General features: G+C 41.9%; 1 protein-coding gene across 1 annotated transcript in view; it reads left to right on the top strand.

Annotated features, from left to right (window-relative positions):
- Window positions 1–17,225, top strand: part of LOC147668236 (lipolysis-stimulated lipoprotein receptor-like) — a 119,151-nt gene that overhangs the window by 92,756 nt on the left and 9,170 nt on the right. The window contains exons 5-6 of the mRNA XM_086948678.1: window positions 14,822–14,968; window positions 17,043–17,222. Of these exons, the coding sequence (XP_086804804.1) occupies window positions 14,822–14,968; window positions 17,043–17,222 (327 nt within the window). The remainder of the gene's footprint in view (window positions 1–14,821; window positions 14,969–17,042; window positions 17,223–17,225) is intronic.

Here is a 17,225-nt window from a genome sequence, read left to right as displayed (position 1 = left end):
CCAGGGATATTCCAGAAGCAAATAAGGCGCTGATAATAATAATCTCTGAAATCAAAGCATGTGCCAGTGCTTGAATGGATGTTCTAGAGCGCCAATTTAAACCCAAGCAAAATTTATCTAACAACTTATGATATTTTGGGAGTGATCAGAAGGGTCAATCCAGAGACAGCTGTCTTAGTGCAGACTTCCTAATTATCCAAAGAGCCTTGGATATTTTTAAATGCTGCTCAACTTCAGGAAGCAGGGCTGAACAAGGTCCCTGTTGGGCAGGAGGCTCAAAAGCTATGCCATTGTTCTCTTTGCCGGGAAATGCATCTCGACCAACATTTTCTTCTCACCCCCGGGGGACGAGCGACGAGGCCCCACTGGGCAGTATTTCAACGTTCACGCGCCCCTTCCTTTCGTCGCGGTCTTTCCCTGCCTATTGTGGCTCATTCCTCTGCTAGTGACGACGGAAGAGCGTCTCGCGGGCTGAAGCACCAGCATGGACCCACTCAGTGCACTAACCTGTAGCCAGCAAGTACCCGGATGCGACGCACAACCGATTTTCTGGGACGATGTAATTGAGGGATACTTTTTTTTTAAATGTTGGAAAAAACAGCAGCTAAGCTTGCACTTTAAGAGGAGAAAACAAATGCATGCTATTCCAGTAAAAGTTGTAGGGCACTCAGCCTCTCTGTGAAAATGCATTTCTTGTATATAGGACAGTGCCCTGGAAGGAAAGCTTACATTTCAAGTGCTTTACCTAATTTTGCTTTAACAGAAGTCTGCGTGGCCCCAGAGGGCTCCGGACATGCTGAAATGCTGAGCTCATCATCTCCCTACCCCATCTTTGCATAAATGTTTCACCCCTCTGCTTTTGTTTGATACTGCATACCAGCGCTGCAGCTGCCTCCTCCACTGCTTGCTATTTGAAGACATTAAAATTAAATATTTTGCAGATTTATTAGCACAAACTCGACCCGAAGGTATTGAAGCGCTTTACATTGCACCAGTTAGGTAACACAAGGACACATTCGTGTTTTGGTCGGCACGGGCAGATTAAGTGATTCGTCCAGAATCACAGGTTGCTGAGCTGACACCGAGGCTCCAACTTCATTCCCCAGCTCCAAAGTCAGCAGCTCTAGCCACGAGGCCACATCCTCTCCCCTTTGCATTGTAAAAGTTAGGAGAAAAGAAAACTATAATTATGCACTACTATAATTAAGACGTTCACTATTAACGTCTTAATTGTAGCAGTGTATACCTATAGATGCATACCTATAGATGTATTTTCTCTTAACTTTAATTGGTTCCATGGTCATGACAACATCGCAAGCTGCATGGGGCACAGATCCAGCATTTGCAATGCAATAGGTCTCGCATTTGCGAGAGTTGTAAGCTATCAGCATTGTAAATGACAATGCCTTTGGTTTATCTGTTTTTTTTTTAAAACACTTAAAAAAGGGCATTATCTTTTACAATGACAATAGCTGAAACCCTTGTTTAATTATCTCGCGGGTAGCACAGTCATGGCAGAGGCAGGATCTCCGATAATTAAAAGGTCCGGGTTAGCTGAGGCGATGAGCACGCCACTCCCGCTTGCACTACTGAGCATGCCACCGCTACTCGCACTACTGAGCACGCCACCGCCACTCGCACTACTGAGCATGCTACTGCCACTCGCACGCTACCGCTACTCGCACTACTGCAGGCTTGCCTCAGTCTCTGAAGTCCACCTAGCCCCACAATCATTGGCGGCTGCGGACTCGCCATTATGAACCTGCCGCCATGTAGCAGAGGGTTCCAACCAGCTGTTGCCCCTGGACCAGCTGAAGCGGCTCAGCACCTCCAAGGACCTAGTGAGTACCGCAGTGCTACTTCCCTTCTTGACTGCTTGCTTCTTATGCTGTGAACATGCTGCCTGGGGCTGCCATTTGCTACCCTATAGCCACCTTCCCCAGGTCTGTGTCCCTAACTCACTGGCCATCCTACTTCTCGTGTCTATAATCCTGCCCGCTCTTATCCTCGTGTCTGTGTCCCTGGCCGCTAGTATCCTCGTGTTTGAGCTCCTGTCCTCATGTCTGTGCCCCTGCCCGCTCCTGTCTGTGCCCCTATCCACTCCTGTCCCTGTAGCCCTGCCCATAAACCCATACCCAGCTGTGCCCTATGTATCTGGCCCTAACCCCATGCCCGCTCCTGTCCTTGTGTCTGTGTCCCTTTACCACTATCAATATCTGTACCCCCTAACCACTACTGTCCTCCGTGTTTGCGTCCCTGCCCACTCCTGCACCGGGTGGCTGTAGCCCTGTCAAAAACACTCTACCCACCCCTACCTACTATAGCTGCGCCCTGCCACAACACACAATCTACTACTACCGCGGGCTCTGTATGCCTGTCCCCATCCCGTGCACACTCATGCCCCTTTGTCTCTGCCCCTTTCTCCTCGTGCCCTAGTATCTCTGCCTCAGAATTAGTGTCCGCCTCCTCAGCCTTAGTGCCCACTGCCCCTGTGTCAATGCAGCCACTAAACTGCCCCATAAGTGTGCCACCAGTGCGTGCGCCACCTGCTACAGCACCACTGCCCTCACTCTAAACACCAGAGCATATAACCTATACGCGTGCAAGTCCCACGGGATGTGTACCACTGGCTGCGGGAACGCTTACTCTACTATCCTCTTGCCCTCAATAAACGGCCCTACTCGATACTGATACCACTCTAACCTTTTTGCCTAGGTTCTTCTACATTATTGCCCCTAGTCAGCGGCCCTTGTAATTCTCCCTCATACCTCCGGTGGCCCAACCCTTCTTGCCCCGGTGGTTCTGCCCTATTACCCATAATCACCACCCCTACTGCGCCCTCGTCCCTCCACTAACTCTGTCCTTCTTGCATCTGTGATTCTTCCTCCAATAACCACACCTAGTAACTACGCCCTCTTAACTCCAGGGATACTGCCCTTTTTGCCCCCGGTGGCCCAACCCTTCTTGCCCCGGTGGTTCTGCCCTATTACCCATAATCACCACCCCTACTGCGCCCTCGTCCCTCCACTAACTCCGTCCTTCTTGCATCTATGATTCTACCCCCTACCTCCAATAACCCCACCTAGTAACTACACCCTCTTAACTCCAGGGATACTGCCCTTTTTGCCCCGGTGGTTCTATCCTATTACCCCCAAACACCGCTCTAGTAACAGCTCCCTCCTGCCTCTCGTCGCTCTGCTTTTCCTGCCTCAGTGATTCTGCTTCATACCCTCAAATACTACCCCTAGTAACCGCAACCTCCTTTCTCCAATCATACTACCAGCGTGTAGTTGTGCAATATGCAATGTACTAATTCTCTGGTATGTGTTCCGGAAGCTGCAGTATTAGTGTAGGTGGTGTGTGCAGGACTGTCTTTCACTGGCAAGTAGTTATTTAATAGGTCTATATGAGAAATGTTTAATTTCTACTGTCCAGGGGTATGGGGGATGTTTTTCGAATTAACTGTGAACTGCTGTAACGGATTGTGAAGGGAGCTTCTATTAGTAACACAATGAAGCCTTTGGCGCGTATTGACATTCCGATTCTTTTTTTAAATTTTTATAATTAAGGACACTGACCCGCTATTATGTTGTATTTGTTTTTTTTAATGTGTTGTCTCAATTGCTTACATCGTAATCGCATATCTTTTGTTTACAACATATGTACTCCCATTGTTTCATCTGTGTGTGCATTTTGTGCCATAGTGGCATACTTGGGCCTTGCATTACTGAAAATTACAGCTATTGGTGTTGCATTATTATTTGCAACGCCAAAAGCTCAAACTTTTACTAATGCAAGACCTATTGCATTGCAAATGCTGGTTAGTATGGTCTTTGTTTCGAATGGCAGCCAGTTGTGTTGTGTGTGGGTGGGAGTGATGTGGCCAAAGAGCCTTTCCCCTGATCTAAATCTAGCCACAGCGTGGAGTGTGGCTTACAATGTGGCTAGGTACGTTTTTGTACGCTAATAATTTCATTGCCATAGTCCAGCTTGGATAGTACTAAGGATTGCACCACCACCTTTAGGTCTTCAATGGGGATGAAGAGTTTGACTTTTTAAAAGCTTTTCAGCATGTAGAATGGACGTTTTGCAGAGGCACTGATATGGTCTTTCATGTATAGGAGGCTTTCAAGTGTAATCCCCAGGGATTTAACAGAGTTGGAGATGGACAGTTTGCAGTTTAATGCTGTGAGGTTGTTGAGCCAGCTGTCTGAGAGGATTTTTGTTTGGGATGAACGAGGAGTTCAGTGTTGCTGCTGTTGAGGTGGTTGCTTCTCAGCTAGGCTTGAACTGTGAGGAGAGAGTTATTTAGGTGCTAAATGCCTTTGACTGATGAGATTTTCATGTAGAGTTGGGTGTCGTCTGCATATAGATGGTAGGCAATTCTAGCGTGTTTCAGGATCATTGCAAGGGGTTCCATATAGAGGTTGAATAGTGTAGGCGAGAGGATATCCCCGTGGGACTCCTTGAGAGACAAGTGTTCTTTTTGAGGTTGAGCTTGATTAGCTGCAAGCGTTGGCTTAGAAAGAAAGTGAACCACTGAGAAACAGTCCCCTTGATGCTTGCGTGCTGTGAGAAGGAGTTTAGGGCGATGTCTTGGTTGACAGTGTCTAATGCGGTTGAGAGGTCTAGGAGGACTAGAAGCAAGGCCTGGTCATCATCCAAAGATCTGTGTAGGTCTAGGATGTCTGTGATGTATGGTATTGCAGTCTCTGTACTGCAGCCTTTCCTGAACCCAGATCGGAAGGTGTCAAGCAGGTTGCATTTTTCAATGTGGTTGTTTAGTTGTTCACGCACGCATCTTTCAAAGCTTTTGGCGAGGAGGGTGAGGTAAGTTATAGGTCTGTTGTTATTTGGTTTGTTCTGGTCGGCATCCATTTTTTTTGATGAGGTGATTGACTTGGCAGAGTTTGAGGGAAGCCGGCATAGAGCCTCTCGATAGGGTGGAGATGATGATTTTAGTCCAAATAGGAGAGATGATGTGTCTTGAGATTTTCTACCATCGCAGCAGGGAGGGGGGTCAGAAATGTGAGATGCCGGCTTCATGCTGGCAAGTAACTTGAGGACTTCTTAAGTAGTATAGTTACATTTAGACCAGGCTGTATTGTTTTTTAGTTGCAGGGGGAGGAGGTTGGTGAGCTATGTTGGTGAGAGAGGGAGGCATCTGTTCATTGATGGTATGGCAATGGTTAAACCAGGGGGCTTCTTTAGTGCAGAGTGGGGAGGTGGGTGGCTCAAGAGATAGTTCAGTGTTAGATATTTCAGCATGAATTGTGGCAAACTCTTCACAGCACTTTGAAGAGTTGTTTCGTGAATGTAGGGAGGTTTGCTGTTTGATGTTGAATAGGTGTTTTCGTCTGTTCCTGGAACGGTCAAGTTGATCTCTGAAAAACGTGATTTTTCTTTGAAGATGTGTTTTTTGTATTTTTGGTGTTCAGCCCAGAGTATCGAGAGATTGGATTCAGAAGGATATTGTCTCTAGTTTCTTTCAGCTAAACCGAGTTGTCTCCTTTCATTGTTCAGGTCTTTGTTGAATTGCTTGAGTTTCAGGGGGGGTGATTGTTTCCACGAGTTCTGTAATTTCTGTGTTGTAGTTGGCATTTAGGTCCTCGGCAGATGTTAGGTCAGGTGGAGGTAGGATTTGGATACTGATTAATGCTTCTAGCTCCTCTTGGGTGATTTGGTGTATGTTTCTTACCCAGTGCTTGAGGTGGCTGCATTCGTGTCAAAGGTGATGGATGGAGTTGAGATCCAAGAGAATTTGATGGTGATCTGAACAGTCGGATGGTTGGACATAGAGCTGATAGTGTATTGTGCTTGTCGATGATTGCGTCCAGGGTAGAGCCCTTATTGTGCAGTACTGCTGGGTGAGATTGTTCATTTCCAAGAGGTTGGAGAGGGCTTGTACTGTGGGGCCTTTGGTGTTGTGCAGGTTTAGGTCTCCTGATATGTCAGTACTGTCTTTTAGGTAGAATTGCGATATAAAATTGTGATTTATTTTTTTCTAGAAGGGTTGTAAATGATGTGGAATTTGAGGGGGCTGGGTCCATTTTTGGAGAGCAGTACTCTTAGACATTGAAAGGTAGGGTATTTGGCAGTGCAGAAAGGAGTTAAAGAGATCAATATTGTATATAATGGCTACTCGGCCACCCCTGCCACCTTTGCGTCACTGTGAATGATTGAGAAGCCTGCTGGGGAGATGTCGATTAAGTTGATGCATGGTCATTTAGCCAGGTTTCAGTTAGAAAGTAGATATCTGTGGTATTTTGTAGGGAAGTATCAGCTATATTAGTGGCATGCTTGATTGCTGATCAGCAGTTGATTGGCATGCAGTGGGGCATGGATGAAGGTCTCTGTTCTTGTGTCCTAGCTGACTCATAGTATGGGGTACATGACCCTCAGACCTTTAGCGCAGACATTCATGGGGTGTAAGATGCCACTAAATAGGTCAATGTGTGTAAGAGAGACCCTCAGGTTGTGCAGGTAATTGTGGAAACAGTGGAGGTCTGGGGAAAGCGAGCCGGACTCAGCAGTTCCAGAAGTAGCCCAGCCAAATTCCAATTTCATGGCAGCACCACCAGCCTCTAACCCTCAGCCAAAGAGTTTGGTGTATTTACACTATTTTTCCACCTGACACTGAAGAAGTTTGATAACTATTAGATCATATTTCGGAGGAATATGGCCGGCAGATGTAGGCAGGGGAGCGTTAGTGACATGTTGCTGGACTCCTAGTTTAATTCAAAACATTGCCTCCAAAGATCAAGTTGAAGTTTAGAATTGGGTTTTCTGATCAGAAATGCCCATCAACGCTGCAAGATGAAGATGTTCAAGCATAAATGTAATATCTTCATCCAGAACACATAGGCCATCATCTAATCACAGCAGAGCAGCAGTCTCATTGCTGCACCGGGTATGAGATCACTATGGAGAGGTCAGTAAGGACTCTTCTCTTATTACCTCAAGTAGCTGATCCATCAGAAACAGCTCCACTATTTCATACAGATGCAGGCCGCATCATTGAAACATAACAGCCTTTGAGCCGCTTTTGTACATTATTCCACTACATGTCTATTCCACTACATTGCCTAGCACGCTTCATATTTACTATAAAACATCTGTCATGCACTGCACTCCTCTGGACACCTACTAAAAGTGCATTCTAACTCATAAATCAATGCGCATGATACATCATTACCTACAGTATTTCTAAAATGCTACCTATGACTGCATCTCACAGGGATCACAACCCGCTTCATACTAAACAGCACTGCTACAGGTATAAGCCAGTGTCTAGAGCAGTACTACTAATTCAAACAGACAAAAATGCATCCACATACACACACACACAAGATCACATTTCCCCATTTCTGTTTAAGAGATTGCTCTAGCCTTACCCAGATTGTTTGGTATTCTGACCCATCAAGGAACTAGTTAGCCTATCTTTTTAAGCAGGGCACTACGCTATCTGGTCATTTTTTTAAGTGAGGGAGACATATCCCTCCCTTTTCTTTAGAGAAGAAGATTTTAAGTGACTGTTTTGCCACAAAAATGTATTGAAAATTATGTCTATCTTTGTCAAGGAATCTTCAGTTAGGGACATGGGGAGCACGTTAATGAGATAATTAAGGGAGCGATCATCATTTAAAAAGTTTTTTAAAGCTATCCTCACTCGGCTGTTTAACTTAGTGATAACTCAATTTATTTCACTATCCTTCCTCCATGAGATATTCTAATAGGTCTTGCTCCCATTTCAATTGCTTGAAATTTCAACCAGGGTAATTTTTAGACACTTGTTGGCACAGTTGGCTAAAAAAACTCCTAAATAAGCAAGACAATTGTAAATTTCACAGTCAAGTTAAAATCATAATAATGAGTGAGAACATGCCAATTATTAATGTAGTTCCCAATACCTCTCTTTTAATGAAACTAGATCTGAGCCCCCACATAGATACCATATTTACACTACAGGTATGTATAAAACGGTATTGCCACCTGAAACCTTGCAAATTCAGTGCAGGATTGAGAACAAAGGAAAATGAAAACATCTGCATGAATAAGCTAGGCAGAAACAGCAATCACTCAAAGGCAGCTTTCAGGCCTAAACAAAAGTAGGCACAAGAAGCAGAGCACAAAATCAATAGATTAAGAACCAAACTAGGGTCTTGACTGATCTGAAATGTGATGTCTTGCAAGAATAGTAAAGTGGTAATGAATGAGTGAAAAAGTTATTGGAAACAAAACAAAAAAATGTGGACTCCCTGGAAAGCAATGAAACTCTTAACTTTTGAAAGATCCAGAAAACCTTCTGGAAATAAAAGCAAAACCTAAACCATGCATGCCAATGAACTTTTATCAATCTCTTCATAACATTTCAAACATCCAGTATAAACCAAAATACATATCAATTTCATATCCCAAAGACAAATCACTGAAAATGGTTCTTAGTTTGAGGAGCTGCAATTCAAAGAGACCGCTAGTGAATAGTTTGTTAATCTTACTGTGAGTTGAATCTTCTTGAAATAGTAATTAATCTCTGATTGCACTGTGGATGATGGCAAAGTAAAGAGGTACTGCATAGAAGACTCCCTTCTGGTCATGATATACAGTCCTTTACGCGCACTTTAAAAAAAACAAAAGCAAAAACCAGGACACCATAAATCCACTCTACATGCTTCACAAATTTTATTGAGTGTACTCAAAAATCTTTATTGAAGCGATTTTTATAATTTTTGCAGCAGTAAAGTGCTTATCCTACACACTCCAATTTACAAACTGAAGTTTGACATCATTTTGGCTGATGTGTCTTCGAAAATGTATTAATTATTAAGGTCATTAATCCTAATCCTTGAAAATAAGGAAATGTAAAAGTGCAGCTCCCAAAATGCGAAATTCAATGATGAGAGAATCCAGAATTTCAAAATGACTGTCTGAAGCTGCATTTGTCTGCTTCTTTGATGCTGCTTTCGTCTCTGATTTGCAAATAGATCCTCATTCTTCTTTTCTTAAAGTCAATTGGATGTTCGTCCTAATATCACTGTTGTTCCACAAACTCTAAAACCAGTAAAGCTAGAAGTCAGACTAAACCGAAATAGATACTTCATGTGTTTTAAAACACTTTATTTGTTCTGCTTCAAATGAAGTGTTCCTGCCCAAATACTAACTTTGTTTCAGATGTTGACCGCTTGACCTCAATCTACCTGGCAATGTGGACATTTATACCAAAACCTCTTCTTTCTGTTTCTGCACATTGATAGTCTTTTCAATAAAGAGCTAGATCTGTTTCACCCTCATTGCGTCCCTCTTGCTGACCTGCCTAACTTGTTTGGAAATGAAGACCCTATACTGAGTCAAGATAGTTTTGGAGGTAAAAGATCCTTCAATGTCACTTCTGTGTTTGATGCCTACGACCCATTCAGGCTTTCTGTCTGTACTTTCTTTTATATGCTGGCATTGTGTATGACCACACATCTGCCCCAAGTCTTGTAAGCTGTTACCTACAATTTAACATCTGCTTGGTGCTGCATACTAGTTACATTTGTGCCATTGAAAACCCATGGATAGATTACATACCATACTGAAAATTATAGCTTCTAGAAACCCTTAGTAGACATTTATTACATTTTTGTTGGTAGTCTTGCAAACGTATTCAGTCTGTTCAAGAAGCCTAGTCCCCATTGGGTTTTAATGTTGAGCACCATAATAATGTGCCACTTTTGGGGCTAGTGTGCAAATGTGAATTTCTGGTGTTCATTCATGAAAAGTAATTTTAAGGTCTGAGGTCAGCCAAGACATTTTGATTTTTTAGCAAAACTACGTATACAATATACTCACTTGTAGGTGCTTTCAGCCATCCCTCTTCATCCATTGGTCTGTTGTGTGATTCACAATGATCCAACCCTCTTTAGCTGTTGACTCATTTCATGGTAATGACTGCATTCTGCTGTTTCACAAGGAGCACATCTGTTCACTAGGTAGTTCCTTCGATGCCTTGGACTACAGAATATGCTTTTTTACAACCAAAACATTATTTTTGCTTTTGGCCAATTTTTTATTTTAGTGCGGGCCCATTAGCTTCTCCAACAATGAAGTTCTAAAAAAGCACAGCAAAACAAGCGCTGGCAATGGCTATCAACAAAACGCCAGATCTTCTGGCTTTGCCAATGCTGGTTTACTGTATTTGTCCTGCAAAATTAATACTGCTGAAACACGTCCATCAACTAACTTGCATTTCACTATTTTTTAGGTCTTGCCTCGCGTTGCAGCGCTACGCGCTGCACGCTCGCGCTGCTCGCTCTGTGGGGGCTTCTTGTAATCAATACACTTTTTCAGAAGTGGTGTTTCGACTCCACTCGTTATTTTGATTGGTTAGCGTCATTCGTTATGGTAAACGGTATGTCTTGATTGTAACTGACAAATGCAAAAACAACAATTGATGGACAGAATGCAGAACAATGTCATACATTCACCCCAGTACAGAGATCTGGGCCGAATTCCATCGTATGTTTCTCACCATGTCATTCCAGTTTAGTATTTTGTTACATTTACCCAATAGTTATTGTTATGACACAGCGCTCTGTTATTTTATTTTTTTACTGATGCCAGGGGGGTCTTCCTTGCACGCTGCGAATGCAGCCTTTTTTTTTATTGTTGCTTGCACGCTCGTAATGACCGCTCGAGCAGCCTCTCCTCGCTTCAGCCCCCTGCCTCGGAGCACAGGTCCTCTCTGGGAGCCTCTCCTCGCTTCAGCCCCCCGCCTCGGTGCTCACGTCGCTCAGGGAGCCTCTCCTCGCTTCAGCCCCCCGCCTTGGAGCACACAACTTGTTAATTATTTGGCACGGTTCATGTGTTACATGCTACTTTCCCCAATTCGCAGGTGCACCAACTCCAGTTTAATTTATTAGCCCTCTGGCCCTTGTTCACATTGTCCCACTCAATTCCGGCTGGAACAGACATGCTACTCTCATTTATCCTTGACCGCTCGTTGCGTCTGTCTGGTGAATGTCTGCCACCCCTCCCTTGTTATACTTTTGTGATGCACACTAATTCAGTGCGTGAGTCTGCAGGTTCTCGCTCTTACCCTCCCGCTGTCCATTCTATTTTGCCAACCGTCTGCCTGTTCTGTTTAGCCAACCCTCCACTCTCTTCCCGTTGTCAATTCTGTTTTGCCAACCCTACTCCCTCCTCCTGCTGTCCGTTCTCTTTACCACCATCAGCCCTCCTACAGAGGTATGTTCTGTTTAACACCCTCCTCCCGCTCGCAGGTGCACCAACTCCAGTTTAATTTAGTAGCGTTCTGGCTCTTGTTGACTGCGTCCCACTCGATTCCGTATGGAACAGACCTGGTACTTTCATTTATCCTTGGTAGCTCGTTGCGTCTGTCTGGTTTAAGTCTCCCAGTGCACACCTACACAGTAAAAACATTTAATCTAATAATGTAGTGTGTTTATAGAGGTAAAAGATGTTTTAAACATGTTTACTATGTTTATCAGTAAATGAGGAGCGCCTTTATGATAGAAACACATCCATGGTTAAGTCTGCATTTGTGTAATTGCTTATATAAAATACAAAATCCCTCACAAAATGATATCCTGACTTTTAGAAATTGCCCCTTTGCTTTGGGTCTACAAAAACGAGTTCCATGATGGCTGCTGTTTGTTCCAGTCTCTTTCCGTACCAGCATGAGCAGATCGACGAGGAACGTAGCAAAGTGAGCATGGGGCAAACTGAGGGCCTACACCTCATTGGTGCATTAAATTTAAAATAAAGGCAGAAGGGGAGGGGGGCGGTTCAAGACCGAATCTGCGTGCCAGGGTGAGGAGTTCAGTAGCTTTTGTTAGGAGCCATTCTATAGTCCAGCAGAATGTCAACTGAGACGGTTTCCTACATTAATTAAGTGTTCAAAACACTGTTATGACCAGCATTTGCAATGCAATAGGTCTCACATTTACGCGAGTTTGAGCTATTGGCATTGTAAATGACAATGCCTTTTATTTGTTTTTAGTTTTTAAAACCTAAATAAAAGGCATTGTCATTTACAAGGCCAATAGCTCAAACTTGCGTAAATGTGAGACCTATTGCATTGCAAATGCTTGTCAGTAATATGCCTTCCTCCTTTGCACAATAGGCATTATTACCCAGACCTTTTGAGACAGTTTGAGGTAACATGTCTCTTATGGTATTGGTCTTTGAATTCCTTAGGTGGGAAAGTGCAGTTGGGTAATAATGAAGACTTTAGGGCCCCAGGAGAGCTCTTTGTGGATTGTATCCTGCTAAAGAAAAGACTATCTTTGAGCAACACCTTAACACGTATATGTCATGCATAAAATACTTTTTCTGTCTGGCCAAGTGTTCTCTTCTGTCTTTTCTTTTTCTCTTAGTTAATTAGAAACCAGTCTTAATCTTTACCTCTGCATGACAATTTCCCCGTTCAGAGAGAGATTTATGAAGACATGTGCATGTTTTTGGGTGTTCGTACCCTTGCATTATGTCAAAAGTAAATTTTTATTCAGTTTAAAACTTCTCAAATTAAAATGAATCACTCCGTACCTCCTGAGACGACTCTTAGCTGACTACTTCTTAAGGAAAACGGCCAATCTGTGTTGGCTGATGAAGTAAATTACTTTGTCAGCCCAATTTTTACAGCTTAGTTTGTCATATCTGCAACCCTCCGTCCCTTGATTCTCAAATGTGCATAATTTATGGAAATTGGTAAACTGAGTGGGGATTGTGAGAGATGATTAACATTATGAATTTAAAAAGTCTACTTTTGCCTTGCAATGATTTAGAGGAAGAGGGGACAGTATGCTAATGGTGTGTGGTTCCAAAGAAGAAACCTATGCCTAAGAAATATTACAACTGGCAACTAAAATTTCCAATTATTAATTTACCTGATAGATTTTGTTAACTATATAAATGCTTTTGCAGTGGACCATCCCTGAGAAACTGAGATTAGAATCTTAATATGATGTATCTGCTAAATTATTAGGGAAAGATAAGTTTGATTGGTTGATGTTTGGACTGATTATAAGAAATAGTCAAACTTTTGTCGAGTGTTAAGGGTTGTTCAAGCCTTTATTCCTTGATCTGAGTCCTACTGTTATTGCAGTAAGGTGCCTGCATCTGAGCTGAAGTAGGAGTACTTTACACATTAGTGTGATGCTAATCACTTTGTAGGCACGCTCCTCTCTGGCATCTAGAGCACTTGGGTATGTTATCGACATTGACTTGCTCAGTGTCTCTTAACCTGTTGTCCGTGGACCCCAGGGGGTTCACGAAGCCTACTTGGGTTTTCCTGGAAAGAACAAGAAAATTAAATAATAGATTAATAAAGAATGTATAAATGAAGAAGCAACATGTACAATTGAAAAGGTGAAGGAACTTGAAATTAGCAGTCAAAAATTAAGTTACTAATCTCAAATTGATTTAGGTGAGCAGTGCAAGGGAATCGGACTGAATATAGTATGGATGAAGAGTTGCCTGCATTGAATTTTGGAAAAGATCCAACCTTCCCATTAAAATTTGGATTTCAAACAAATACATATTTTGTGTGAATTAAATAAAAATGTTCATCATTTGTGTATTTGTTTGATAAATGCTTGTTTCTGTATTGTTTTGCAGTTCCACTTCTCATAAATGCTTAGGCCGAGGTCACTGGCCTTCTATTATCTATTCAGTGGGTTCCCTGGATTTCAATATTTATTCATTGGGGGATCCCCAGATTCCAGTAATGATTAAGTACAAGTCCACAGAAGTCAAAAGTTTAAAAAACTGTGGCCTAACTTTTTTATCTGAAGAATTTTAGTTTTTTTCTAGGTAGTCTGCAATACTAATACCCAATCACGGGCAGAAGATGATGCTAGGCTACCATCCCTGGGTATTAACCCAATGTGTTTCTGCACTTCTGGTCTCTGCTACTATTTTGGCATTTCACGTTTGCAATCTATCTTTAAAGAAGTGTATGGATTACGATAATGTTGACCAAAACTCTGTTGATTTTCCTAGGTGTCAAACTTTCTTTCTGCATCATAGAGTTTCCAGAAAATCTGTTGCTTTGAACAAAACTAAATCTCTCTGAATAGGGGTTAGTAAAATAAATAACCGGTAACATTAGTTCATGTGATTCTATAGTCAATCTTGTCTTTTTAATATAGTGGAAGAATGACCCGGCTGTGCTCATAAGTCATGTAGCTATATACTTCAGTTTACGACTGAGTCAGATATTGTAATTGTCCATGGTGAAATCCTATTTTTGGTTGTACAAATATTTGAAAATCTATATAAAAGAAAATAATTTGTACAAATAAGGTAGACCTTTTCTCTGCAGTCTACTGTTACTAAAAGTTTATGAAAGTTTGAATATGAAACTTTTTTTTTATTGAGAATGGATTGATCACCTCAGTGCTGTATAGCTTTGTTGCACAGCATGAACCTTAACATAATTCACCATTGTCCTTGTTCATTACAATGGAAACAGTTTTCGGTAACTACTATATTCAATCTTCCTTCCATGCAGATCATAATTAAAGCTTTTCCACTAGAGCAGAGGTAGATCGCTGTGGTGTGTGTAGATGACAGTGAGTAGGGTTTCATTTCTACTAACTTTTTATTAGCATGACTTTTTTTTGTATTATCCATAGGCTTGAATATTTCGTAAGATGCAACTTACATCTAGATTCCCCATCTAGATTTTAGGTTTCCGAGTGATCAACCTATACTATGGAGAGTTTTTCTGCTGCTGCTAATGTTATCACATGTAATAAACAGTGTTCACGTTTCAAAATCCTTGAAAAAGCTCATTGAAACTTCATCTTTTGTTTTTCAGATTGGCTGTTTGTAGTTCTCGTGGTTCTTGCTGGGTTTTTAGTCTTCCTACTCATTAGTATCTGTTGGTGCCAGTGTTGTCCACATACTTGCTGCTGTTACGTTCGTTGTCCATGTTGCCCAGAAAAATGTTGCTGTCCTGAAGCATGTAAGTTTTCCAGATAAAAATTTGACATGTTAAAATATATGCTCTTGAACCAAGGTCATAATTTAGCATTCGCCAACTTCTGAAACACAATGCTTACTCATGAATTTTGCCTTGAAGCTAAACAAATCTGGGGCTAAAAAATCTTTTGCTAGAGGAAGAAGATGAGGCACATTTGACAGAGCTGCCGACTTGGGAGCTGGGAATTTGGGTTCAGGTCTAGGTGTCGGCTCAGCATCCTGCGATTCTGAGCAGATCACTTTTCTCCCCCTGCCCATGGACAGCACCTGGATACCCTCACGGGTGATAATCTGCACTATATAAATCCATGCATTTTATAAATTGATGTATTTATGGGCTTCTCTGTATATGCATGAGTGTTAAATGCCTCTGTTATATTAATGGTGCTGTGAAGAAATGCACACAATTGCTTAAGAACATCATTGAATGAGTTTATTACACCACTGAAATCTGCTGAGATTTGTACATATACTTTCTATGATCACTGGGACATCGGAGCAGTTGTCCTCATTGGTTAAAAATGAGTGATTGCCACACTTGGCAAATTATGGAGGTTTCCTTCCGACGTTCTGCTATCCTTTCTCTGGTAATGACGTGTATGTCTCATTTCATACTGTTTTGCTGTATCTCAAGCCCTTTAGCGACATTCCCTATCTTCAAACTGTGGTTCTTTTTGCATTGTCTGCAACCTTTTGAATACTCTCTTTTTCTGTACGTGTCTTTCTGTTCTTATCTACTTGTTTCTCCCAACCTCTCAAACCAAATTCAAAGGGTATCGCCGTAGTGCATATTGGTTACAAAATAGACCCATCCTTGCCCTACCATCTCTACTCACCCCCACTGCCCAGCACACATTCACAACTTTACCCAAGAATCACCTGAGCACAACTGGACACGACTACATAATGACTTTTCCTAATTTTGTACAATAAGGTAAGAAAGTTCTAGGCACCAATGCACAGCTCTCTCAATGGTTGGGCAATCCTCAGATAGGCAAGGATATAAATAGTTGAGGTGTGTGTATGTTAGTTTGCTTTGGATTTACGCATAACATTCTTCTTCAACTTAGTAAGTAAATAAATGTAGACCTACCAAATTTACATTATATTCTTAATTTGGTGACTATTGGTTCTGGACTTGTAGCTTTTTTTTTTTTTAGTTGGGTTTTCAAAAATGCTCTTTCCAATCTTAATTTAGAAGTCACCTTTTACATTTTTTCTGAAAAGAAATGCACCCAATTATAACAGTTTCCCATGTTGCGATGGGAAAGTAATGCAGTGCCATTTTTGGTTGGCAAATATGTTCCAGTGATATTGAAGTAAGAGTGAAGAGTATCTTCCAGGTCATGCTAACCCTTTAAGCCAGTGTGTTCAGCTATGGAGTCCTGCTTCACGTTTTAATGTGTTAAAGCTGAATGTAAATCTTAAAGGACACCATTACCTAATGACACTTTGTAGGTTTGTGCGACATGTAAGATTAGTGTGAGATTTTTTTATACACTTATTACAATGCTAGACTCTGATAGCTCATCAAATTAATTAGTCACAGAGAACTTATATGTTGCTGCATTTTACAGATCTAAACCCCAGGAGGGCTGGCATAATGGTTGATGCACATACCTGTTCTAAGGGAAAAACAACAGGAGTAAACCTGTATGGTTCTAAAGCGCACCTCTAAGTAGGGGAATAGTTGCACCAGTTATGTACAGCACTACAAAGGGCGACTGCTAGCAAGCACTATATAAAATATAATTTTCAGCAATTGTCAGACATAGACATATTGAGTCATTTCTAATTAATCTCCGCTTTCACTGTTCAATTGAGTTTCCTTTTTTAAAGAGAAACTTACAAACTGAGTTCTGTATGGGGTGTATTGTTTTGTTACTGTTATGGGTTCATGACCCTTCTTCTTTGGGGTGTTTGGAAGGAAAAAGGTGAGCCGAAGTAGACAGCCTGGACAGTAGGTAAAGAAGTACATTCAAATTTAAATGTAATACTAATGCTGCTTTATAGCTCAATTATACTTACAAAATGTGCTTTTGCATTTCTGTTTGTAGTGTATATGGCAGGAAAGGCTGCCACCTCCGGAGTACCCAGTATTTATGCTCCTAGCGTATATGCTCCTTCCGTTTATTCCCATCCAAGCCAGGTCAAGATGGCACCACCACTAATTCCAATGGGTCCTGTACAGTCTGTTTACAATGGATATACTGTCGACTATGATGCAGCGAGCTCTGGTA

Source organism: Lissotriton vulgaris, unplaced genomic scaffold, assembly GCF_964263255.1.
Source record: "Lissotriton vulgaris unplaced genomic scaffold, aLisVul1.2 SCAFFOLD_361, whole genome shotgun sequence".
Taxonomy (NCBI): Eukaryota; Metazoa; Chordata; class Amphibia; order Caudata; family Salamandridae; genus Lissotriton; species Lissotriton vulgaris.
The sequence above is the reverse complement of the archived record's forward strand: the minus strand, read 5'-3'. Positions and strand labels throughout refer to the sequence as shown.